Below are 26,970 nucleotides of genomic sequence, written 5' to 3' on the forward strand. Positions count from 1 at the left end.
TCGACCAATGAGCGTCGGCGGAGGATAGAAAAAAAAAGGAAAAAAAGACAACCCGAGCAGTGTGTTATGGGAGCGGATTAAACAAGTGTGTTGAAGAGTAGAGAACAAAGACAGGTAGGAAGTGAGTTTATCCGTCTTTAACTTGTTTAATGTGTCTGATGGGGGAATTAAATGCCGTCGCTTGTATTATTATGATTATTATGATTATAATTTTGATCGTCATTTTTTTGTGATCAGCTGCAGATTGCTCTCATTGGAAGTGAGTGATTATCCGCGATTGAGAAACGATGTTGTCAAAGTAGACTTCGTTATGTTTGCTGTAGTGATCGTGGACTGATGTTGGCGGGTTTTCGAGGATCAGGCTGCAAATTCTTTACTGTCGGAGTTCATTTGTTGTGCAGAATGAAGAGCAGCCGAGGAGCGTTTGTTGCGTCGCCCCTGAATGAACTTGTTTCGCTCCTGAACGGACGTGTTGCTCTCAGAGCCGGTGTGATGGTGTTGGCAGTCGGAGCTTTCTCCGGTTAAGTTGGACAGAAAAGGGATTTGGCGGTAAACATGTGGTTTCCGGACTCGAACCGCCGGCGAACCCATCGACGGGCGCTGTCCCTGGTGCTGAAGACCGAGCGCACACTTAAGCACGTTTGTCTCTTGGTGACATGACACCTATAGTAAATGATGCTGGGAGAGAAAGTAGACCCCCCCCTCCTCTTTATAACAGTCATGTGGGGTCAGAAACCTTCTGGCTCGAGGGCACTTCAGCAGGGCGGATCCGTTTCTCACACCTCATGTTTTCTTCTGGACACTTGGATTCCTGGTCTCATCAGCCACTTTCACTCGTTTAACTGTCGATAAACGGGGGGATTATCCATTTCCCCTGTTAGACCTGTGTGCTGTCTCATTAAACAGTGGCAATGCAATGTTCAGGAAATGATTGCATGCAAGTTTTTGTGTATATTTTTGTGCACAGTGTTGTAATACTTCTTTTTTTCATACTGCAATTGACAACAGCTAAAAAGAGGAAGCGGCAGATTTGACCTTCTTAAACCAGTCTTGATCAGGGGTCTGATCTGGCCTCCCGAAAGCACCACCCCACCACTTTCATGTGCGGCCTCTCGTCATCACAGAGGTGAGATGATACTCCCCACCGGGGGGAGAGGTCTGACAGGCAGTGATAGCAGCTTGGGTTTGGTTTTACTCCCCAGGGGCTCAACGGGAATCTCTGTTCTCTTTTGTGACATCCACACCCAGTCAGAAGAGTCCGTCTCCCGCGAGCGCGCCACGTCTTCACTGAGATCCCTCGACTGACCACTACATCTTCTCATCCCTCCGGAGCTGTATCAACCGCCTCACATCGCACTGCTCCGCCGGTTGGCAGCTCCTCTTGCACTGAGCCAAGATGAATGACGTTCAGGAGGCCACCTCCCCCGCAACCAGCCTCAGCGGTCCGGCTACCTGCGTCTCCAAAGTAGAGCTGCGAGTTTCTTGCAAAGCTCTGCTGGACCGAGACACGCTGAATAAATCAGACCCATGTGTCATAGTTATGGTGCAAACCAACGGACAGTGGACAGAGGTGAGCCCTCACATTTATTTTCTTTTGTAGGTCTGACAAAAATAGAGTTTAGCCCTTTGGGCAAAAGTGTGAGGCTGATATATCTTCTCATTCAGCAGTTCTATAGGTTCCTCTGTGGCTTTAAAATGAATCCACCATCTTTTATTAATCTCCCCATCTCCATATCATTAACCATGTTATTTAATGTTCACATAATTCTGTCTTCATTCACGCACATATGCAAATTCAAATTATTCCAATTATTCCAATTACAGGACCTTGAGGTGATCTGAGCAGCATCATTTCTCTCAGCTTACACAGAAACTGTTGCACAGAGAGACACTGGGGGATAGTTGTTGAGCTTTCCCTCCTCTGTCAAGTACCACAGATCTGAAAAGGATGAAATATTCTGATTAAACAGCATTGATGTGTGAAATGTCATACACAGGGAGAATTTGTCTGTCTCATCCTGGTTATCACAAAACGTAGGTGGTCATACAAGATCAGCCAGTAAGATACATGTGTTCATGGTGTAGTGAACCTACAGCTATTTTGGAAAAGACCCTGTGTTGCACATAGACTTTCTCCATCTGAATTAACAAAAAAACAACATGAAATGCAAAGTACATTTGCAGAGGAAATAAAAACATTCTCTTCACAATTCAATGAATTCACAGCAGATTGTGTCGTCTGCCCTGTAGGATTCACATCATATATATTAGTATGTACTGCATGTTACACTGGTCTACAGGGACAAACAGTATTCAGAATGAGGAGTTGTGTTCTAGTTGAAAATGTTTACTTGGATTTGGTCCCCAGCTGATGTTGCGTGGGCAGCAGGTCATTTATTTCCCTGTTAATTAAGCCATTTAGTTAATTAGGGGAAGCCAAAACTCAGGTCTCCATTAAGTAGAGGATGTGTTAAAATGTGGCTGAGCATCTGATTAAATAGACCTCTGCCCCCCCCCCCCCCCCCCGCGCTGCGACCCTTCATCTAAGAAAAAGCTGTCTATTTCATAGAAATGGGAGATAACAATTACAACTGTAACTCTGCCAGATTCCCTCCACATGGGAGCCATTTGTTGGAGTACTGTTGTGGGTCATGTATGAATGGAACCTCAGGACAATATTTTGAGGCAGTGATGATAAAAGCACTTGGCTGACAGTGTCGAGGACACGGGTATGGATTGGTCTTGCTTACATGAGATGGCTGACCTGGGTTCAACGTAGCGTGAATACATGAGTGGCTATTTTTAGCAGTAGCAACTGAAGCCAATTCAGATTATGTTATAGGAAATGACTGAGATCTGTCATGAGTCTTGCCAGTCATGACAGTGTACACAAGTTATCCAACCCTCTGCTGTCAAACCCCTCAGTGCATGGGAGGCGTGATTGCTCGAGCAAATTGTTTACTTACGTCAACATCTGAGTAAGAAGCTGAGCCCACTCATATCAGCACCACACCGGCCTTTTTCTTTGTCCTGAGCTCATTCAGAACGGCCCACTGACTTGCGAGCCCTCTTTGTTGAACTGCAGTCACTTCATTATTACCTGATTTCACCACCTTTTCACTACTGTAGGAGGACCGTAGACGCGGGGTGGAGATGACTTGACATTTTATACTACTGCAGATTTCTTTCTTCTTTTTGAGCAAAGTGGACTCACATGATAATGAGCTCATTCATGGGACAGCCAACCTGAGCTACAGGGGCTTGTTATGGCTGAGCTAAATAGATAATGCCCCACCGACCGTCCGGAAGTGATTAGAGAAAGCCTTAATTTCGCGTGGCAGTGATCTCTCTATAGTTCTGGCGGCACACCAGTCACAAACAGGTGCCACAGACTTTGGCACCACCCATTATCTGTAGCTCTGATTAGCTTTCATCAGCAAACAGACTTATCGGACTCATCCAGAATCTGTCCATACAGATGGCACAAAGAGAGGAGGAGATGATACAAGAAAAGAAAATAAGGAGAAACGGGCTGATGAGGATGAGGGAGGCAAATCCTACCTGGCAGTTTGGTTCTTTCTGGATATTTGCCAGAGTAAAATGGACACAATTGAGCAAGTGCTGCTGTTAAGCATCTATTGCATTTGTTACCTTATTTTCGGCCCGGTTGTTCAGTGAGAACCATGGAAAAGTCAATGCGGTTTATTTTTTAGTTCTAGAAAGACAACATAAATCCAAATTTATGTTGAACGAAAGTGATGATGAATCTGCACGGCCAACCCCATTATGCACGGGGGGCTGCATGCTCAAAAACGAAAATAAAAAAGGACGCTGACAGCACTCTAGTGAAATTGATTATTCATGCCTTAACACAGTCCAAAAAATGGCAACCCTGTGAAATAAGCATAAAAAGCTCAGAATTTCAGTAAACAAGGATGAGGGAAATTGCCATTTTATGTTTAAAAATGTAATTTCAAATGTACAAAGGGAAAAAGTTGATGTAAGAAACTTTGTGCATTCAGATGGGAAATATTTTTCTGGCATAGTTTTGGTCCCTTTGTCCCCACAGAAGGAAGGGTCACTGCAAATAACATATTCTGAGTCCCCACTATTATCCCATGGTGAAACATGTCTGTCCTGATGTGAGTGGTCTCTTCCAGGAGGACAACGGTCCAATCCTCAGGCCATGAGAGGCCACTGAATGACTTGACGAGTATGAAATTTAGTCTTTCATGGTGTGTTTATAAGGTCTGAGGTAACAAACTTTTACTTAAGAGTAAAAATGTATCTGTAAAAAGAACAAATCTGAAGCATAAAGAAGTAAAACGTAAAAGGTCTGTGTGTAGTAAAATAAGGACTACCAACCAATAATGCTCGCCAACAAACAGAATCAGCTTATAACAGGCTTCTATAAGTGCCAGGATTTAGATAACCCATCAATCACTGTGCCCACCATCAGCTTGTATAAAGTATTACAATGAAGCTATTTCACTATATGATATTTGAGCTCTTTTTTGAAAAAGTCTTAAATTGGCTCAAGGATGAAGTAATGATTTTAAGTTAGAGCAATGTGTCTCAAACAGAGTTTGTGTGATGGATGCACGTTTAATTGTTCCTGTTTTTGCCTAACTGAGAACAAAGGCATCAACTTTGTGATATCTTTGTTTTACTATTCATTGTCTTTCAAACTCAATTCTTGTGTTTTATAGTTTGTGCTAAGTATTCCACATCACACTAACATGTGGTGATCACATTCATAATGTCGTGAACTTTTACACTTTCTGTCATTTATCAGCATATCATCCAACATTTCCAAATGTGTGTGTTAGATAGCTCTCCCCACCAACAAAACACATTTCGGCTGACCCGCCCAAAGTCTCCTCAGTGTCTGAGTTTAATACATCAGCTCCAGATTATGCCTCTTGATGGGGCTGTTCTCTTCTGTGGCATGTACAGTAGCTTTGCTAGATTTAGGTTTAAATCCCTAATTTGATGATGATGATGATATAAAACTCTGTAGATGTAGATTTCCATTTCTAATATGTAAATACCATGCTCAGAGATGATCTGTCTCCGTGATAAATTGGACGGCATAGAAATGTTCGTGACACTGTGCGATAGCTAAATCATACATCATGAGGAGACGGGGCCTTAGAGGGCTCAGCTTCTGCTTGTCAGGCAGTCAAAGACAAGCACGGGTGTTTTGTGTACGCTGCGATTACATGTCAGAGCCCTATGATCTTCTCTCATATCATACTCTTGACAGAACGTAATAACATTTGCCCTCCTATATATATATATATATATATATATATATATATATATATATATGCTGGTCTTCATCAAAATACTGTAAGCAGGAAGACAAATGTGTTGTAAGTCGGTCCTATTTTTCTGAGCTCTTACTGTAAGATCACTTTTCAGAAGAAAGGGTTGGTTTCCTCAAGGAAACAAGATTGATGTATGTTTAATGTATGTGTGTTTGTAAATGCTGCTGGATGCCTGAATTTCGCTCAGGATAAATAAAGTATCTACTGAACTATTGCTTTAATCACACACGGGTGTAGAATTAAAATTCTGGGCCCTGTACATAAGCAGTCTCTGTGGGTCCTTTTGTGCCTTTTGTAACCTCCACTTCTAAGAAAACATTAATACAAACAAAAAAACTTCTAGTTCCAGGCTCTCCAGGGCCCCCTCACCCTTGGGCCCTGGGTAGTCTGTCCCCCTTTCCCCCCCCAGTGCTACGCCCCCGTGATCACACATGAAGTGAATTGTAGACAACAGCATATTAGACGAATAAATCTGAGGGTTAAAAATCAATTGTTATGTGTTCTCTCTCAGCTGGACAGGACTGAAGTGATCAAGAGCAACTTGCACCCGGTCTTTGCCAAGGTTTTCTCACTGGACTACTACTTTGAGGAGGTTCAGAAGCTGCGATTCGAAGTCTACGACATCCACGGCACCCACAGCATCGGGACCCGTGACGACGACTTCCTCGGTGGGGTTGAGTGCACCCTCGGCCAGGTACACAGATGCCACTGTCCCACCGACGCATTTTGTTGACTTTTAGTAGTTGTGTTTTCCAGAATACCCTGGTGAACGGTAGGCTGACTTAGTTCATTTGGGTAGTTTAGTTCCCTTAAAACGGGGATTTGTCTGCCTTAAAAGCATCGGCCTTTGTCTGAGATATTGCCAGTGAAAGTACCTGATGCTCTTTATGTACTGTGCTCTTATCTGCAGAGCACTCAAAAGGAACATTGTGCTCATCTTGCTCTTTGCAGATCGTGGCCCAAAAGAAGATGGTGAAACCGTTGTTGCTGAAGTATGGGAAATATGCTGGCAAGTCCACCATCACAGTAGGTTTCTTACATTTATGACCTTACTGCTCTGAGGAATTATATTGTCTGGATGACTGAACATCAACAACGTAGGAGTTATAATGGTCAAGGTGTATTCTGTGTTCTTCTTCTGTGTGTTGTTATTTTTATGTGAAAGCACTTTGTGAAGCTACTTCTTAAAGGTGTTATATAAATACATTTATTATTATTATTATCACCCCTCACTGAGGACTTAAGTGGCCATTTTTGGTGCAAAGCATTAGAAAACACACAGGGAACAAAGATAGTCCATTAGAAATGATGCATATTTAAGTCATCACATGTCCGATGTGAAAGAGCAGAGCTGTTTGTTAATTAACCACCAACTTACAGTTAACAACACAGTGGCGGTAACACATAATAACAAAGATGAACTCTGACTTGTAGAACAACTGCTCTGGGAATAAACAAGAGACTCTCTTCTAATTGATTTTTATTGCAGACTAGATGTACAGAATATATATACACAATAATTGATTTACCATATTTTGTGTCAGGTAGCACTTTTATTGGACTGTCTATTAGTGGCAGTAAAGACCGATCCTGATTCTGTGCCCATCGCCAATATATTTGGTGTCAATTAAAGCATCTACTTGAATCTATCTATCAATTGAATCATGTACCTCCTCCCGCATGAGCATCCATCCATCCACCTTTAAATGAAGTGTGTATATAGTTTTAATATTTCTATGAATGCAAACATTAATATATTGTGTGATAGCCACCACACATATTTGTACTTCTATACAATGTTGCGAGGATTCGATTCCTGAACATAAAAAATCTCAAGCTTAACTCAACCCTAAAATCAAACATTTACCTTTGCAAAATGAAAATAAAGGTTAAAAAAAAACCCTAAAATGTGTAACACAAAGTTACACACAGACTGACAAGCACCCCATTTGCCCAAACCTTTTATAAAGACTTTTCCCCTGCACTCACTACCTGTCAGGACAGGCTGTCTAATGAAACGCACAAGTTACCTGCTTTGCCAATCATCGCTTTCTATCCCTGTCAAGCCCGGGCCACGGGCGCTGTGGAGCCGCGGTTCTGGCAGCTCGATGCAAAGTTTCTGTCAGTTTCAGATCGAGGAGTAGAGAAGAAAAAGCAGGATTCTGTTTACTGGGAGTGAGCTTGAAAGTCTAGAGGGAGCAGCAGTCGGAGAGAATCAGCTGTTGTGCTGTAGCGTTTATATCCATAGACAGTACAAGTCCAATGTGTATAACTATATATATATATAGTTCTTTGTTTCTTTTATTGTGGGGGGATTCTGAAATATGGATCAGGTTGTTATGTCAATATTTCTTGCCAGTAAGAAAATAAAGCCCATAAGTACAGATATTAAAGAAAAATCTCATTTCCCATCAGGTGCATTCTGAGGAAATTTCTGGCAACAACGGATATGTGGAGCTCTCCTTCTGTGCCAAGAAGCTTGATGATAAGGTGAGAGGAGCACATGTTTTTGATGAAAATACTGACACAGTTCATGTTTTATTAGACGATGGTTTGGTTGCAATAGACACAAATCGGATCGTGGTAGTATGAAAGTCGTCATACTTTAGTGCAGCCTCAGAAAGCAGCCACAGTTCCTCACTGGCCTTGAAGTCATGCACATGTAAAGGATTCCCCCCCCCCCCCCCCCCCCCCCCCCATTTCAGCATAAATCATTAAATAACACATGATATCTCATTGTTATAGTTCTAAAATATGATGTAAACGCATGATCATTTTGTTAACATATAGTGTCACATGTTAATAAAATGTATTAAATAACACAACAGAACAGACTACCACATGAAATCTGTGTAATTACTTGTTGGAAAGCTTAGGATCTGAATATGAGAAGTGAAAGTTTTGATGTCAACAACAAACCAGTGTGCAAGTTTGTTCTATAACGTATATGGTTACCATTACAAATTGTTAAGTCCAACAGTTTTAGTCAGCAACACATTACTTTGTGCAATTGTACAGTTATGTGGTTAGTATTTTCAGTATCAAGTAGATTAGGGCATTACAGTTTGAAATTCAGTATGGTACTAACCCCTGTAAGGTTCTGTTACTTTGACAAATTATTTGCTCTCTCACTTGCGGTTTGATGGAGGATAGATATTTAATTTGTTCGCTCTGCGGTCAGTGAGCTGACTGGTGTTGTCAGTAAGCATGTAGCTTGCAGAGGTTAGGGGCGTGGGGAGGCATTACCTGCAACCAAAAGAGGAGAAAGGCTATCCTTGCTAACTCCAAAGTTATCTTATATACTGTACATTGCTTACATCACTGTTAAAGCTGGATCCAGGAATCAGCTGTTTTTATTTTTAATAGAGTTGGTGTATGTATGTATGTTACTTAGTGCTCCACTATGTCCCCCTCCTAGCTCTGTATCTTTGCTCATAAAACCAAAAACATCAGCTAAGAAATGTTAAAACACTTAAGTCATTCTTGATTGATCAATGCATTGTTAATCTGAAAATATTTAACACAGCAGCTCTGATTAATTCATGTAAACAAAGATGTTAAATAAAGGGCAAATGGTGGATGTCAGCAGTTGAGACAAATTAACTTGTGACCACGTCATACACCACAATCCTGTTTGACATGTTTTGAAGATTTTATCTTTTATGTTAGGGGATGGGGGAGGCATCCAGAAGAGGAGAAATGCTATCCTCGCTAACTCTAAAGTTATATTATATACATTCTGTCTTACATCACTTATAAAGAAACAGAAGATTCTCATTTTGAAGATTTAATCAGTGTTCAGGTGTTTTATTGAGTTGTATAAATTCCCTTGTAAATGCAAATAAACTGTGACAGATCACTTGGGTCAAGCAATTTTATGCAACACATGCAACAGATAATGACTGATGCTGCAAACAGTTTCTGATTATCTGCTTGACAGTTGTTGCTGTAAAAACATTATAAGGGGATTAATGGTGAGATATCATGGACTGTGGAAAAAGGCCACGATTGCCATAATTTGTATTGTTAGCATGGGATTAAATGTTGACATGTTCATCTGATCGGCTCAGTCCATGATGCCGATGCCACTGGCGGGCAGTTGCCATGACAACAAAGAAAGGATGCTCTCTTTTTTTTGCTTCCGTCCCTCAGGAGATGTATCTGGCTAATGTGGCAGGAAATGCAGCAGTAGCTGTCTATATATATATATATATATATATATATATATATATATATATATATATATATATAAATATTCTCCCCTCTGAAAAATATGTAGGGATAAGTGTCATGATGCCAAGGCTTGTAAAATATTCTCCCCTCTGACCCCCCCAAATTCTCCACCGCCAATAACAAAACATGCTCTATTTCGTCAATCTTACTTCCAAACATCAACGATGTCTCCTCTATGAGGTCCTGTAAATATTATGCCTGCTTCCCACCTGACCTTGAGAAATCAGCGTCAGCAGCCATTTGAGTTTCCTCTCAAAAGAATCATCCAAACTACCCGTATACACATAATTGAATCACCCAAACAGAATCATAGCGGTGATGCTGTTCTGTTATTTTGCCTGTATGAAGCACAGCACAGCCCCGTGGTAAATATTGAGAAATACTGTAAATCAAATCCTCAGTGTTAAATGTCATTTATTACTCAAATATCCTCAGATTTTGATCTCAATAGGATTTCCCAAATAAAGCTAAAAAAGAAAAAGACCACTAGAATATTACTATATTTTCAAACTTTTTTGACTTTAACTTAGAAAAGAAATATGACCGAATATTAACTGAAGATTTGACCTTATATTAATTAATCAGCTAGACATATGAACCAATTACTTTAGTGCGTGGAACTACATTGAGAGACACACTTAGTGGCTTTTTTATTCTGTGTTCTCTGCTCCTGCAGGATCTCTTCAGTAAGTCAGACCCATTTTTGGAAATATATCGAATCAACGACGATGAGACCGAACAGCTTGTGCACAGAACTGAGGTAACGTCACCGTTTTCCCTCTGCATTTCAGTTGTTTATGCATTTTTTACCACTGTGCTTCATATGTTAATTTCCTACTCAAACAGGTGATTAAAAACAACCTGAACCCTGTGTGGGAGCCCTTCAAAGTGTCTCTCATATCCCTGTGCAGCTGTGATGAAGACCGGAAGCTCAAGGTAAGGCACCTTACGCCCACGTTCAAAACCCCCAGGTGGATCCATGTAACGAGTTCCATACGACTGGAATCAGAGAGCAGGGTCGTACTGACAGAGGTAATGTAGTAAACTGTTGTCTGTGTGTGCCGCAGTGCCTAGTGTGGGATTATGACTCCCGGGGGAAGCACGACTTCATTGGCGAGTTCTACGCCACTTTCAGGGACATGCAGAAAATTGCCAGTGGAAATAAGGTCAGTGAGCAGAGAGATGGAGGGGAGCGGAGGAGAGACAGCCGTGTAACCGTTTCATGCATTTCCAATATGCTTTTCATTTGACTCTGCTGAAATCCATCACTGATGAAACAATTATCATGTGCTGAAGATATACTGCCGGTGTTGATGATACTAAACGTGTTTGCTGTTTCCTGTTCTTTGTCTTTATCTTGCTTTGTTCAAGGTGACGTGGGATTGTGTGAATCCCAAGTACAAACAGAAGAAGAGAAACTATAAAAATTCAGGAGTTGTCATCCTCACTGACATGAAGGTGGGAAACAGCTGCAGAAATTTATCAGATTTATCAGATTAGTCAACATTGAAGGAAGTTGAACTAGTTACTATTTTGTTGTTTAATTAGACTTCATGAAATATGAACAAAAAAAGAAAAAAGCCTTAAATAAGACAGACAAAAAATGAACCCATGAGCTTTTTGTTACATGAAACAATTATTTTTGAATATGAACAATACAAACAATATGAATTAATTCAGTAATAAAAGCTTGTTTGCATGTATGCACCGTAGAAACACTTAATGACAAGTTACACATAGGATATTTCTAGTTTTCACTGCTTTGAAAAGAAAAATCACAACTTTTTTAGCTAATTCCATATTAATGAACAGATGCTACAAACTCCCCTTCTGAGGATTGGCTTCTAAAATAATTTTTTCTTTTTCTTGCAGCTCCACAGAGTGTATTCCTTCTTAGATTACATCATGGGAGGATGCCAGATTCACTTTACGGTAAGTTGAACTACTGTCTGTGTTTTATTGGAGTTTCACTCTCATTGAAATGTTTGAATTACCCCTCTCACTTTCTATGCATCTAATGTATTTAATAAAGGGTTTTTTAATCGATGAACAAGCTTTGGCGTGATTTTTCTTTTCTGGTTAATATGCAGTCATTTTCTTTCAGCTTTTTTAATATCGTGAAACACAGTGAAACACAGCATTTAAACACTCTCTGGTATTTTTTTGTCCATGTGCATAGTTAGTTTTCTTATTGTTGGCAGCCTCGTGCAATTATTATATCCTTCTTCAACTCTTGCCCTTTGGTCCAGCCTCTGTAGTGCTAACTCTCAATGCAATGAATATTAATCATGAGGACTGCTGTGATAGATGCAGTTCCTCAGTGTTGAAATTGTTGGCTGCTTGGATCTTAAGTACATGGGAGCTACTGCTGCTTCGGTGTGTGTGGGTGTATAAATTGCAAGTAACTACCTCTGTTGAGATAATTTATACTGCCATTAGGCATATGTCAGGCTTGCTCAGTAACATGCAGCCACGTAATAGTCTTTGCAAAAAGTTGAGTATAACTGAACCAAATGTGTCCTATTGCTCTCGTGTAATTTTTCTCCCAGGTCGCCATTGACTTCACAGCCTCCAATGGAGACCCCAGGAACAGCTGCTCATTGCACTACATCAACCCTTACCAGCCCAATGAGTACCTGAAGGCACTGATAGCAGTAGGCGAGATCTGTCAAGACTATGACAGGTTTGTGATTTTTTTTTTTTGTCTTTCAGTATAGTCTCCTTTGTGCCGAGAATTCCTGTTGTGCAACAGAGCTGCAGAGTGATGCCTTTTTGGTGGGATCTCTCCATGTGAAATGAGCCACTCCATCTGAAACACACAGAAGGACTATCATGGGAATAATGGAGCTGTCCTGCAGGCTATTATATTTTTTTGCAGTTGACCTCCCAGCTCCTCCATCTCAAATTCATTTCGCTGCTGAAATGGACTTTACATTTTTAATTCCCTCTATTAGTTGAGTTGCAAGCCTCGCATTGTCAAACAAGCAGTCAATTACTTGCAGCTCACGTACAATCTTGTTTATTGTCCACATCATGTTCACATTGGTGAGTCAAATTTAATCTGCGCTGTACGCGTTTCTGTAAGTAACGCATGATAAACTGTTTGTATGGATAAATTAGAGCAATCAAATGTAGTTCTCTACGGGCATTACGTATGCATGAGGCTTTTCTGGGCTGAAGATTGTGGTTGGTAACAGCAGTCAAAGACACTGGCACCATATTCTGGACACACTCCTTGGTGGTTCATTAATAATGAGCAGTTTTTTCAAAGTATCCATGAATTTTCAGCTTTTAACGATCGATGAGAAAGGTTGTAGTTTGACCTTGGTATAAATCAGCCACAGGCTTTTCAATTCTGTGCATCCCACAGTTGTGCTACTGACAGATTTTTTTATGGAATTTCTTTTAAAAAAAAATGTTTTGTTTCAAAACCATTCTAGCAAAACAGTTTGAGGGGAAGAAAATCAACAAACACCTCTTTTCTCACATATTAATTTTTAAAAAGTGAACCTCGAGCAGTTCTTAAATCTTTAGAAAATGACTTAGTTTAAGCCATTTAATAATTTATATTCCACACAGAATACAATTTCTTTCCTTTGAACATCATCACAATTACTCGATTGATGACATATTTCTTTTTACCTGTCATTCAATAGCTATAACCGTAATGTTCTGTACAGCTATACTATACTATAGTATACTAACAGAAAGCACAGTATGCAGTGCTGTGTATAAGGACAGTCCTAACTGTTTTACATGTACTTCACAGTTTCTGTGCTCTGTGGTGGCTTCATGTGCTTTCTCCTGTTGATAACTCAATGAGTTTCCTCTCAGCATCTGTTGCAGCTACTGGTCCTCCTTCTTAGCTTGCATAGGCTCATTGCCCTGACAGAACACATGCAGAGATAGGGACCAGGACAGCAGGGTAGCAGGCACTTCAAAAAAGAAGTGGGAGGCAATATGGCTGGAGAAACAACAGAGAGACGGTGCAGCATGAAGCCAGTTTGAAGAACCATTAAAAACATGGAAGTTATTTGAATGAAATTATATTTCCTTTGAGAATTCCTGTCACTGAAAAAATGCCCACACAGGCTGATGCTGTTATCAGGTTTTCAGTCACATATGTTTTAGTGTTTTAAGATAACTCCTTGTCTAATTGAGCAGAAATGTAACACACGTGCAAAATACGAAAAAACAACAACAACAACAGAAATCACTATTAGTTATTGCAAGCAGGCTTACAGGTACTTGCTTATCAATGGGAAATTATTTATACTTCGATCTGTTTCAGAGAAAGACCCTCTCATCTGCCTAAACTAATCCAGATGAAGATTAATACTGACTTCAGATTTATGCAGATCCTGTTGAATATCAGGGGAGCACTGCCCTGGCTAATTATAGCCTCCGAGAGATAGCACTGGAGACACTGAAAACCTGCCTGAAAGTTAGCAGTTCATGCTTGTAGTTTGTCATTTCTATGTTTACTCAAATACACAAGAGCATCATACATGGAAACATGTCTCTTGGGGAAAGTGCCTGCAAGTGTAGGCAACCCTTCCCTCTCAAGTTGGAATTGTTATTGAGGTGTAAAACGTGGGCAGGCAAACCTTTTAGCCTTTAGTGAATATAGGTGATGTGGGATTGTAGAGTCCTTGCAGAGGAGTGCATTATGGAGCTGGAGTGACGAGCTTTTGTCTGTGTGGGCAGAGGCTCGTTTACCTTGCTGAGAATGTGATGATACCAGGCACATCTCCCCGAGGCTCCTCACATATGCTGACTTTCCCGGAAAAAAAAAACACTCGATGAAAATGACTTGTCAAGAGTCTTCTCTGTCCGCTCTCTGGGTTGAAGGTGCCATGTCATATCTGTACATTCTTAAGGCATTTATAAATTGCACAAATAAATCAATTAATTAAAGCCCAGATGGCATGGAAAGAGTCCAATGGTCGAGAACATGTGTGCTGCATATTCGCTTTGTTAGCAATAAGAAGAAAACATGTCAGAATGAAATTGGCTCGGCATTAATAATTCCTTCCCCGTTTCATTAAAAAATCTTTTCCTATTCAGTGGTGATTGTGGTGTAACCAGAAAATTATTCGATTTTTCCTATTATTTTGCATCCATACAATGTCCCTCTGTGTGTTTGAAAGGTCACAATAGTTGGAGTAAAGGCCGTACTCAAATTAAGTTGAATGCAAAATGTATCAATGTTGAATGGGAGTTCAGAGCAGTGACATATTTTATCTCCTGCTGGACACTATTCATTTGGAAAATTAAATTGGAGTGTGTTTGTATCTACATATAGTACAGCACATTACCATATGAGATATAGCATTCGAGAGAATTGAAGTTGGACTAATTCACATTTATCTTGTTTTGTTTTTAAACCTTTTTTCAAAAGATGGCAACTAAATGTGTGCTCCAGATGACCTATGTATTGTTTTCAGTGATGTCTTTCTAACAGAGCTCCAATTCTCCAAAGCCTGCAGGCTGTTGTTCTTACCATTGGCAGCCACTTTAAATACAAGACTGCAAGGTTAAAGGAAAAGACACACATTATCCTTTTTCTCCTCCCAATTTCTTTGGGGAGGAACAAAAATAACAACAGTAAATACAGAAAGAAAAAAAAACGAGCATCCCTGTTCCGGTAATACAAACACTGCTTCAATAAAAGCTATTACCACCACCACTAACTATTATAGTAGAACAACTAAAACTTGCCAAATAGCAGTTGCTTCTGTCAAGAGTTCAGAGTTAAGTTTATTGCTGACTCTGAGAGTGTGAAAATCATCACTGTTAGTGTTTCCAAAAGTCCATTCGCATCAGAGTTAATTAAACACCTCTGATAGCACTGAAACGCTGCCTCAAAGCCATATTAGCTCCGAGAGAGGACAAACAACTCTCCAATCAACACTTGTCAACACACCAAATAAATAAACACTCAGTGTCACTGTAAAAAATATTGTACCCCTAGCTCAGATTCTGGGTTGTTTTATCAGTCATGAATGGAATACAGTAAATGTCCTGATAGGGGAGACAGATAAACAGCCAACAATAAAATCTCTCATTTACTGATTTACCCCCCATGTAATAGGTACTCAATAGTTTACTCTATAGTAGCATTGAATTTAGATTTCTTGTAAATATTTTGTTATTTTAATTAATGTTTTTGAATTGCACCATGGTAATATTCACATCTATAAAGGCAAAGCAAGTTGATTTGTATGGTACATTCCAACAGCAAGGTTATTCAAAGTGCTTGACAGGACATATGTTAGGCAGAATTTAGCAACATAAAATAGAATAGAGATTAGAGAATTATACAAAATAAATAAACAAATTAAATAATTAGTAATCCAAGAGTAGGTTAGGGTACAGTGTAAGAAATCTGTAATTATTTGATTTATTCAAAAATAATCAGCCTTGATTCAAAATAGCTCAGAGTTGGAGCAGACATGCAATTCTCTGGGAGTTTGTTCCAGATATGTGGAGCATTAATACTGAACGCTGTTTATTTTTGACTTTGGGGAAAGAAGGCCGACCTGTCGCACACAACCTGAGTCTGGATGGTGCCTAATGTAGTAATAAATCAGAAATGTATTTTGGCCTTAAAGGATTTAGTGCTATATGAACCAGTTGCAGTATTTTGAAGTCAATTCTTTGACAGACAGGAAGCCAGTGTGAAGATCTAAGTGAAATGGAGTGATGTGATCCAGTTTCTTGGTGTCAGTCACTGCCCTGAATCTGCTGCTGTGTCTGATTGATATTTGTAGAGAGACTTGTAAAAACACAATTACTGTAGTCAAGTCAACTGAAGATAAATGCATCTTCAAGTTTTTCTAAATCCTGCCGAGACATAAGTCCTTGATATGCTCTTGAGGTGATAGTGGGCTCCAAAAACAATAGCTTCAGTTGTTTAACTGAAGTACATTGGCACTTCGAATAGTTGATGTGTTCAATGCAATTACTCAAAGCTTGTATGGGATTATCCCCTCGTGATATGGTTATACACGTGTTTTCATATGTGTGACATAATTATGGTTACATATTTTGTTGTTTTTGATAATCTGGTCTAGTGGGAGCATATCGATTTTAAACAGAAGAGGCTCTAGACTAGAACCTTGGGGAACTCCACATGTCAGTTATGCAATTTCTTCTAAACACAAAGTAGTCCTTTTCCTTTAGGTAGGATTTTAACCAGTTTATTGCTCTGCCAGAAAGTCCCAACAAGTTTTCCGCTCAGTGTAATTATATGTTGGGCTTGGGTTTATCAAACGCAGCACTGAGATTCAGTGATACTATGCCTGACACTGTCACTGTCTGTTTAAGACATTTACAAGAGCAGTCTCAGTGCTATGGTCAACAGCTCTATGACTGAAGTGCATGGCTCTGTATTGCGGTTCTTTTGTCAGAAAGTATTCAGGCCATGGGCATTACTTTCCCTGTTCCTTTGTGGGAATGTTTTCAGGGTACAATATTGTGAATAGGCTTCATACTCATAGACTTTATGCTCTAAACACAGGGTTTTTCTCTGGAAAAATTAACAGATGGATATTCAAATCAATATTTTTCTGATGGCTGTCAAGCGCTATAAAACTGCAGTAACTGCAATATATAACTAATTAATTTTCTTTTTATTTCAGTGACAAAAGATTTTCAGCTTTGGGGTTTGGGGCCAGAATCCCTCCAAATTATGAGGTGAGTATTTCTGTTCGTATCTCTGCATTCCCTGTTTATCATTCATCCTAAACCTCCCTTTTCTCTATTCTTTTCTATTACACTGACCTTCCCATCACACAAACAGCATTATGCATACTATTTATCAATGTGCTTTTATCGAATTCCATTATTTCCTGCTATCCTGGGATTTAAGTTGAGCAAGATGATTTTGGATCTATTTCATGACACACTTGTGTCATTCTGTCAAAAGTTCACATTTAAAACTAATTAGTGGGCTTATTTCTTATTCATAAGCCCCATGTCTTTAAAAGATCAACTTGTCTTGAGAAAATAACATATTCCAATGAAATAAAAGCCCTGTAGTGTTGAAGCCCAATTTACATAAGAATTCACGAGTGTGAGAGCGTTTGTTTAAGCAAATTGGACACTGAGAGCCAAAAGCCTTCAGTGACTCTAAATAGAGCCCTGGGGAGACATCTGACATGAAGCGTGTGTGTGTGCGCACACAGGCACACAACTGAAACCCGGTGCTTTTCTCTATCTACGTATGTTTAATGTGAGATTGTAATGAGCTATGTGCCAATCTAACACTCATCTTTTTAATTTTTTTTTTAAATTTACCATGACAGTGACTGACTGCAGGATTGAAATTTATTTTACTGCATGCTGTTGCCACATTGTGGTTGTTGGTTTAGGTGAATGCTAATTAAGTCATTAGACTAATCATGAATTGCATCCATGAGCTCACAGACTACACCTGTGTGCAAGTTTAATGGACCTGGGTATGAGTTGTTTTGCACTCTTGTATCCTGTATTATATATTATGCATATAAACTGTGAATGGAAACCAGGTATAAGTAAAGTTCGAAGATGTTACTTTGCCTGCCAAGAATGCATTAGGTAATGAGTTTGAATTAAGTAGTGAATTAATGGGAAGCCTCATTGTTTATTGCAGTGATTGTGGCTCATTGTGTTTATTCATTGAAAGCCCCCAGAAAATTGGTTTCAAATCTTTATTTCTCTATAACCTTCGATATTAATTGCTAAGTTTGTACCATTCAAAGCTGAATTTTCGAAAAATCCTTGGTTATTATTTATCAATAGTTTATGAATGTTTTCACAACTAACTTGTTATGTTTGGTCCATTTCTGGGGTGTTTGCCCCGTTAATACCATTTGTTTGTTACTGGTGTGAAAGCTGTGGATCAAACAAACCTGCAATCAGACAGTCAAAATCAATTAAAACTACCATGTGTTGTGGGTGAGATCTTTGTGACACCACACAAAATAAATAAACATATAGGCATTTACCTGCACCACGGCTGGTTGTCAGTTACTGGAATTTGATTTCTCAGGTGGGTCTTGTTGATAAAGGACGACAGTTGCCAAAATCAATAAGTTATTTGTCAGTCTGTATACAGTAAATCCATATCTACTCCAGTCTGAACATGAACCAGACAAGAACTGAAGTTGAGAAGTTGAAAAGTTGTTAACAGATTGTATCTACATGAGATGACATTTTCCTTGTATTGATGTATCTCAAGTGCCCACATTGACATCCGACTGCCACATCCTCCTGTTCTTTGTGTGGTCAAAGACAGTAGCCATCCATGGAGCATGCGCTATTGTGTTTGCTTGCTTTTCTCGTTGTCACTCCATCCCCGAGTCTCTTGAATAACTTCCCTCATTGAGGACTGAGGAGAGGACCACTTTGTGTATATTGGCTGCTTGCTGTCTAGATGTTGCTACCTCCCTGGTTTGGAACATTTGCACACATTAACAGTTTTCCACCCATGTAGTTGTTGTATTTGGATTGACAATGCCATTGCATTTGCAAACACAAAATGGTGGTCTGAATATTTGAATTCTGTCGGGCTCCTCACATCTATCTGTGCACTGACTTAATTCAGGCTGTTAATCACATGAAAGACAAAGATTACATTAAATAAGTAGCCAGCTGGAGAGGACTCAGTTGTCACTGATCTGGTTGACAGTTGGTGCTTGTGGAAAAAAACAGTTTCTTGTGAGAGCAGGCATCGAGAGGGGGATTCAATGTTTGCCAGCTTTGAGGTAAACAAAGTAAATCTGACATTTGGATGGTGATAATAGGCCAGATAAATGCAGATGGGTTGTAATCTATTTTCAAAAACCAGATATTAAGGAAATACAGTATGCTATATGCTCATTACTGCATTTAGGGTGATGAAGCGATGTAAGCCGACCATTTGAAATGTAGTGTACACAGATCAGTTCCTCACATGACCAAGTCTCACCGTAAAACGCTGCTGAAAATAAAAGTTAGTTACTTTTATCCAGTGGTTAAAATATATTAATTTCAGATTTATAATGACATTTGTACTATTTTGGCCTGGAGCTAACACATATTTGCTTTTGGCTCATGATTGATTTATTTTCTCTAAACATATTAATGGCACATACTCTCATCTGCTGAACTGATGTTTAAGCCCCTCAGTCACGGCTGATTTAAATACATCTGCAAGAAAAAAAGTATATGAACCCTTTGAAATGACCCAGTGGGTCACAAGCAGAGACAAACACAATATGCTTTGGCATATAACACGCAAACTATTATCCTTTGTGTCTTTGTTGAACACACCCATCATTTTCAGTGTTGCTGGGAAAAGTTAGTGAAGCCTTGGATTTAATAATTAGTTAATCCTCCCTCGGAATCAGTAACCTCAAGCAAACCTTCCAGATGTAAAAACACAACGCAAAACATCTGACAAAATATGGTAATAATGAAAAAGATGCATTGCCCCCTCAGCAGTGTTTTACAATGTTCTCTTTCTCCATCCACAGGTGTCTCATGACTTTGCCATTAATTTCAACCCGGAGGATGATGAATGCGAAGGTAAGGAGGGGCGTTGTGCACCACTATCCCCGAGAAGTGCTGCTGTGGATTAAGAATTAACATCTGTAATATGTATTTAATATTCTAACACAGCTGTTAGAATGTTAATATTACTCATCAGATTCCCCATCATAATTAAGAAGTACAATACATGAAATATATTCATAACATCCAACAGTAAAGAAGAATTACTAACTTTTCTTGAGAACATTCCTGTGTCCATCTTTTTGTCAATTCAGTCATAGTAATGGTTATGGATTCAGAGGATTCAACTTTAGTTTGTGTGAGGCAGGACACATATTCAGACCACTTCAAAGTCTTTGTTTGACTGTAAGTCCTAGTTACTTATTTGCAGACTTGTGTGGATGCTTGTATTGATGGCTCCTTCGTTTTGCTCTGATCTCTGTTGTTTGAGCAGAGATCCAAGGGGTGGTTGAAGCCTACCAGAACTGTCTCCCCAAGATCCAGTTATATGGCCCAACCAATGTTTCCCCCATCATTAACAGGATAGCCAAGCTGGCAGCAGGCGATGGCAACATTAAAGATGCTTCTGTGAGTGTCCCTTCCTACTCTATTAGGAATCTGTAGATGTAATACAGGCTTTGTAGATGTGCATACCACTGAGTTCCCCGGGTGAGAAGCCTCTGGTTCACCTCACTGTTTATAGTGACGATGCCCTGCAGCATACAAGAAGAAGTGGCCCACTACACAATGAATTGGTATCTTTGACTTAGAGACTGAAGTCTTACATTGCCATATTGGTGTTGTATGTTTTGGGCATATTTTTTTGTGTTAGAAATGAACTCACAAACTGCAGCTTAATTGTGATTTAGGGACAGCATGTAATGTCTTCATACTGTATTTGTTTACTCTTTCTTCTTTGATCATTAAATGAGTTGAAGAAAACAATTATGCTTCAGGGCACACATTAAAAATTAGATGCACATTTATTCTGTAATACACAAACTAACCACTTATCATGGGAACAATAACAAATGACATTAGTATTTTGTACCTTATAAATATTATTGTAACTTGTAATACTCATATTATAATTAATTTCACACATACACATATGCGTGCACACGGAAATTGTCAATGATGTAGTTTGTGATGTAGTTGCTCTGTCATTTGTATTTGATGTATTCTTGATTATGTTATTGTCTTTGTAAAACCTTAACAAAGTGCCATAGAGGACATAATCTTTTCCACTCGGTGGAGACTGTAAAATGATTCCAAACAGCATGAAAGACCTTCTTTGGACTACAGCACACACCGTGAGGTGTCCTTGCTTATAGCCTAATGTTGGTGTTAAATGTTTAATGTCACCATGGATTCATTCAACACTGAAAGCTCTTATCTTCTTCCAGCGGTACCACATCCTGCTCATCCTGACGGACGGTGTGGTGACAGACATGGCAGACACACGTGAGGCCATTGTACGAGCCTCCTACCAGCCTCTCTCCATTATCATTGTTGGTGTGGGTAATGCAGACTTCACAGACATGCAGATTTTGGACGGAGATGATGGAGTGCTCCGATCACCAAAGGGAGAGCCAGTCCTCCGGGACATTGTGCAATTTGTGCCCTTCAGAGACTTCAAAACAGTCAGTATTTTTTTTCTCTTCATCTGTCAATCATCACTTGTTGACTTTCAGCTTTTTCAGTCCCACTCCTCGGACTGCTGTGGTAGTGGTGCCGATGCTCATTGAATCTATTTTTATTTAATGCCCCCCACCCTATTTTATTTAAGAGGGGTAAACAGGCAGCTCTTGATGGCTTGGCCAGTGCTACAGGTGGGAATCATGGACTGGAGGAGATCCAGAAATGCATGCACTCAATAATTAATTCTTAATGTAGCTATATGCAATCAGTGACATTTGAGCTATCTAGTGTAACAACAACAAAAAAGGAGAAATGAGAGGAGATTCCTAACAAATGCTGGTTCTTTATATAAAATGTAAATCACATCTGCAAAAAGTAATACTTGTCCTCTCCTTTTCTCCGATATCTAACAGTTCTGTCTCTATTGCAGGCTTCTCCTGCAGCCCTGGCCAAATGTGTCCTGGCAGAGGTTCCCAAACAAGTAGTGGAGTACTACAGCCATAAGGCCATCTCCCCCATGTGCCCCATAAGGGACTCATCCACACCAATCATCAGCCCAGTCGCCACCACCCCAACAGAGTAACAACCCTCCCTGCTCCTGCGACCCAGCTTTGACCACAGTACCAGTCTGGCAAACTGAGAGAGAGAGAGGGCGCATGCCTTACTACTTTGGACTGAAGAACCAAAGAGAAAAAAATCTTGTTGTTTCGCATTTATTTCACTCCTAACAAAGAGTTTATACAAGGACAGTGCTGCAGCAACTGTGGGTTATATTTCTCTGCTCAGTGTGGATCCAGCACTTTTCCCTTGCTGTGCAAATTGACCATCCAGCTGTTTCAGCATCATGAGTCCTGAAGGGATTATATTCCCCCCCCCCCCCCTAGTTTTCATGCATGTAAGCTGATCCATCAACTGGATGCAGGCTTATTATTTCTCACTGCCCATGACATTCTGCACCACTATTATGTGTATTTTGTTACTTTTTTCTTATCTTTGGATCATTCTAAATATCTACTGTATAGTATATTGAAGAAATTAATAATATGAAGTATAAAGAAGAGATGCTGCCTTTCTAAGTTTTGACCTATAATAACATTGACCTGCCAAAGTCCATCTGGCTGCAGAACTGGCGTTATTTTTGATTATGGAAACTTTTTACAAGACAGGCACAGACCATAATTTGAAATTCCAACCGGAGGAATTAAAATTTGTTTTCCCTTAAAATATTCAGGTGAGAAAACCTAAAATACCGTTGTTCAGTTCTGATGTGTTCATCACTTCTGACCTGCTCATCTTGTGCATCTGTGAATCTGTAAGTGACATAATGACTTTAACAAAGTGTGATATTTGCATTAGCTCAAGTCCTTTATGTGCTTTTTTTTTTAGTTACAGCTAACGAGTCACAGCAAGACTAGAGTACCCAGTGAAGTCATCAGCATGCAGGTTGAAGTGGAAGATGGGTTTGGGTCGCTGTACAGAAACAAAGGGTTCTCCGAGAGAAGACAAATGATCACATCCTATTTTTGGTCTTTTGTTCAGCAGCTTCATGCTGGGTGAATCCATTCCCTCTGAATTGTCCATTATTGTTGTCATCCCTAAGTCACTCATCATGCATGTGACATTCAGCAGTATATTTCATTATTTTTGTCCTTTCTACTGCTTTATATATGTAATATAATTCTACTCAGTGTTTTACAAGAAATTTTGGTGAGCATACAGATTAAATCAAATGAAAGCACAAAACAGACCACAGTGAGTGCTGTAACACGGGTGTTTCAGCACTCAAAATTTACATCAGAATAATAAAATTGTACAGTGAATAATTAATTTATTTAAAGGATTCTGTCCATAAAATGAGTATTAACTGTTTGCTTATCATTGCTCCAGAACAAACTGTTCTGTGAATCTGTTCTTTTACCTATTGCCTGAAGGATCTATATTTACTGGTAAAGCTGCATTTTGTTTTTCTGCTGTTCTATTGACCCTTACAATGTTCATCAAACTCAAAAAGCTAACACCTTCACTTCCACTTACCTCACCAGTGCAGCCTGTTACAAGTCAGAAAAGGCCTCTGTATTTTCTAAAGGAACCATTTTAATGCAAAACAGAGAGAAAGCTCCAACATAAAATGAAAATGAGAAAAAATACAAATTATCTGTATAAGATGCTGTTTCTATTCCAACTACCTGTATGAAACGAAGCATCTAACTTACCATGAAATGAGAAAGTCATGTAATAACATTTTACAGAAAGCCAAATTAACACGAAAGTAAAAGATTTAGATCGACTAAATGCCTTTGCAGTTTTCAACCCTCCTGGCAACTACTGACTAATATTTTATGATATTACAGTTATAAAAGTACAACATGGACTTTTTTTAAGATCCAAAGATATGTGTAAAATCCATAAGTTGATCATTTGATGAATGAAATTTCATTGACAGAACTGCATCGGCAAGAAAAAAGCTCTACTGCTGTGACCAAACCACATTAACACTAAAGTTTTTTAAGGCTCATTATTTAGCTGTTTATTATTTGCTGTCTGTTCCAATTATGACACTATATTTGTATATTTGCTCAGTGTGTTATCTTAAACAGTGTGTATGCCCTGACCGACTCTGAATGGTGACATATTCACTTGACCAAAAACCAAGCTGTCACAGCCATTAAATGCATATGAAGAGTTTCTAATGTGTCACACACGCACACGCACACGCTCCTCTACGCGTACACGCGCACACACAAATCTGACTTTGATTTTCCCTCTGGAGCTTCACCGGCCCTCCCCAGATACACACTATTGACTACTCATGAATGCACCTAAACACGGTTCCGCTGCTTGATGCTCTCTGAACTCCTTTGAACATCACAGCTATTGAGGTTTCCTCTGTCACTGTGGATCACAGAATGAGGCCCTATTGATTCAGCAGGCCCAGAGTTGGAGTCATACTCAGTTACCTGTAAGTTATGGAGGGACTTTGGTCTCAGCACTGAGGCTCAACTCCATGTAACTGGTTGCGGTAGATGGATGCAAAAATGAAGAAATACTCTGCTAGAATAAATAGCATTTGACATTATAGGTTATTTTGTGAGAAAACAACATTTTTCTGCATGATAAATCATCTGTTTTCGTAATTACACATTTCAATACATTTTAGTCTTTAGGCTTCAAACATTCCAGATTTTTCACAAAAAAATACAGTATGTCATCCTGATGATTTCTTCTTTTGTGACCAAAAAGTAATCAGACAATACGTACTATCTCAAAAAAGTAAGGCATTTGTGAACGCCTTTATCTATGAAACCAGCTTTGTGCTTTTTCATAATGCTTCAGTGGCTACTTATCCCGACTAAATAAGGTACAGATATTAACCAACATATCTGAGCTTTGTGGAAAAAAACCGGCACGCATATTGCCCCTCTAGTGATTCGTGCCTTGGCCATTCACGATTTGTCCCCTATTACCTTATTGCTATACTTCGCCTCAGGTTATGAGCTGCACCCGCTCAAATGGTTCATTATGCCCTTACTGACATTTTTACATAGTGTTATTTTACAACAGATAGATGACATACACAATCGTATTCCTTTATCTAGTAAGTAAGTTTCTGAAATTGTTTTATCAAAAAGTACTAAAGAAATGCCAAAAGTGTTTCCTTGGTTCAAACGCCAACACAATGAGGTAAAGTTTCATACATTTCTGGGGGTTACTCAAGTTTCAAAACATATTGGATGTTTTATTAGTAGTCCATGTTAAAGTGTGATGCATAGATCTCTAATGCCTTGCAACATTTGCTCCACACTCATTCCTCTTGAGACCTTTATTGCAAATTATTTTTGATTGTTATCTTTTTCATGAAGTGACACATTTTATTGCAATCAACCATGTATAAAATGCTGAACTATTCAAAGAATATCATTGTGTGCCAGCTGAACCCAAGTGCACAACCATGTGGTGTCATCACCTCATGAAAGCAGCTTCATTAAAAAGTATATATATTTATATTCATGTCTTAATGGGAACTCGTCATTTGTGCCACAGTGGTGCAAACAACAGTGAGCTGAAACACTGGAGACAATAAGACCACAATCCATGTGGTCTTCTTGCACTGTGGATACAAAAAAATCTGGGAAGAATCCTCTTAGCTGCCTATTTCCCCTTATCTATACTTGCACCATTGTCAGACCAAATTAACAAGTTGCAGGTTTTACATCATACTGATGTATTTGAAATGTCTCTCTCTCTCTCTCTCTCTCTCTCTCTCTCTCTCCCTCTCTCTCCCTCTCTCTCCCTCTCTCTCACCCTCACCTATCCACCGCTAATCAGAACAAGGTTTACAGCCAACGACCTGAATATGCAAGAGGCCGTGTGGGTGAGAAGCAGCTCATACGTCAATAGTAAATATTTCATTTCTTCAAAAGGAAAAAAAGGGATTTATTGCATGCTTACTTTTATTGTTAAGCTGTACTGTGCAGTTATTCCTTTGGATTGTATGATTATGCTAATATGCAAACCTGCATTTGCACAAACCTCTGTTCTTGTAGTTTTATGCTCTCTGTCTTGCAGTTAGGTAAATAAAATCTCATCATTTAACGGAAACTGTCTCTGTGACTTGTTATAAAATTATCACAAAATGGAATTCATCTCCCTTTTTTTCATCATCTAGAGCCTTCTGATCCTGTTCACTCATATACAAGATCAGCTCACACTACCAATTTACAGGAATGAATGAATTAAATTGAGAAATGACATTGATATACTTACATAATAATAATAGTAATATTGTTTGTATTGTTATTATTATTATTATTATAATTATAAAGCGATGTGACCATGTACACATTTGCCCTGTGTGGTTTGGCTGCTGGTGTTTTGAGTACCTACTGTGTGTGGAAAGAGGGTCTGAACCTACTCTTTAATTCCATCAGACAGCTCCTTTCATTTAACAGCTATTGTTGAGAGCACTGAATAACGGTTGTTTCCATGGTGACACCTACTTGTGGGGAGACACAGACCTTCATTTTTGTCAGATTCAGGGACAAAGATGCAGGATGTGGTGAGGGCTTTGGGAGGAGGCCATCTGCACATTATTATGAAAAAAGAAGAGGCTTTGATTGTGATGGCTGCCGTCCTTCGTGAGGCCCAGCAGGGCAGTGTTTAATATACCCCCCCACCCCCCCACCCCTTCCTCTCTCTCTCTTTCTCTCTCTCTCTCTCTCCCACTCTCTCTCCTATAACCCTTCCTGTCTGA

At 39.4% G+C, this 26,970-nt stretch overlaps 1 protein-coding gene across 1 annotated transcript; it reads left to right on the forward strand.

Annotated features, from left to right (window-relative positions):
• On the forward strand, positions 1–26,309 carry cpne7 (copine VII). The gene is made up of 17 exons (XM_035629253.2): positions 1–114; positions 1,009–1,126; positions 1,249–1,570; positions 5,842–6,024; positions 6,282–6,356; positions 7,746–7,820; positions 10,240–10,323; positions 10,410–10,499; positions 10,631–10,729; positions 10,935–11,021; positions 11,436–11,495; positions 12,113–12,246; positions 17,207–17,261; positions 20,063–20,114; positions 20,533–20,666; positions 21,485–21,721; positions 22,150–26,309. The coding sequence occupies exons 3-17, from the start codon at positions 1,397–1,399 to the stop codon at positions 22,300–22,302; spliced, it is 1,692 nt and encodes a 563-aa protein (XP_035485146.1). The 5' UTR covers positions 1–114; positions 1,009–1,126; positions 1,249–1,396; the 3' UTR covers positions 22,303–26,309.
• Positions 26,310–26,970: the final 661 nt, after the last annotated feature.

This window comes from Scophthalmus maximus, chromosome 4 (genome assembly GCF_022379125.1).
Source record: "Scophthalmus maximus strain ysfricsl-2021 chromosome 4, ASM2237912v1, whole genome shotgun sequence".
Lineage (NCBI taxonomy): Eukaryota > Metazoa > Chordata > Actinopteri > Pleuronectiformes > Scophthalmidae > Scophthalmus > Scophthalmus maximus.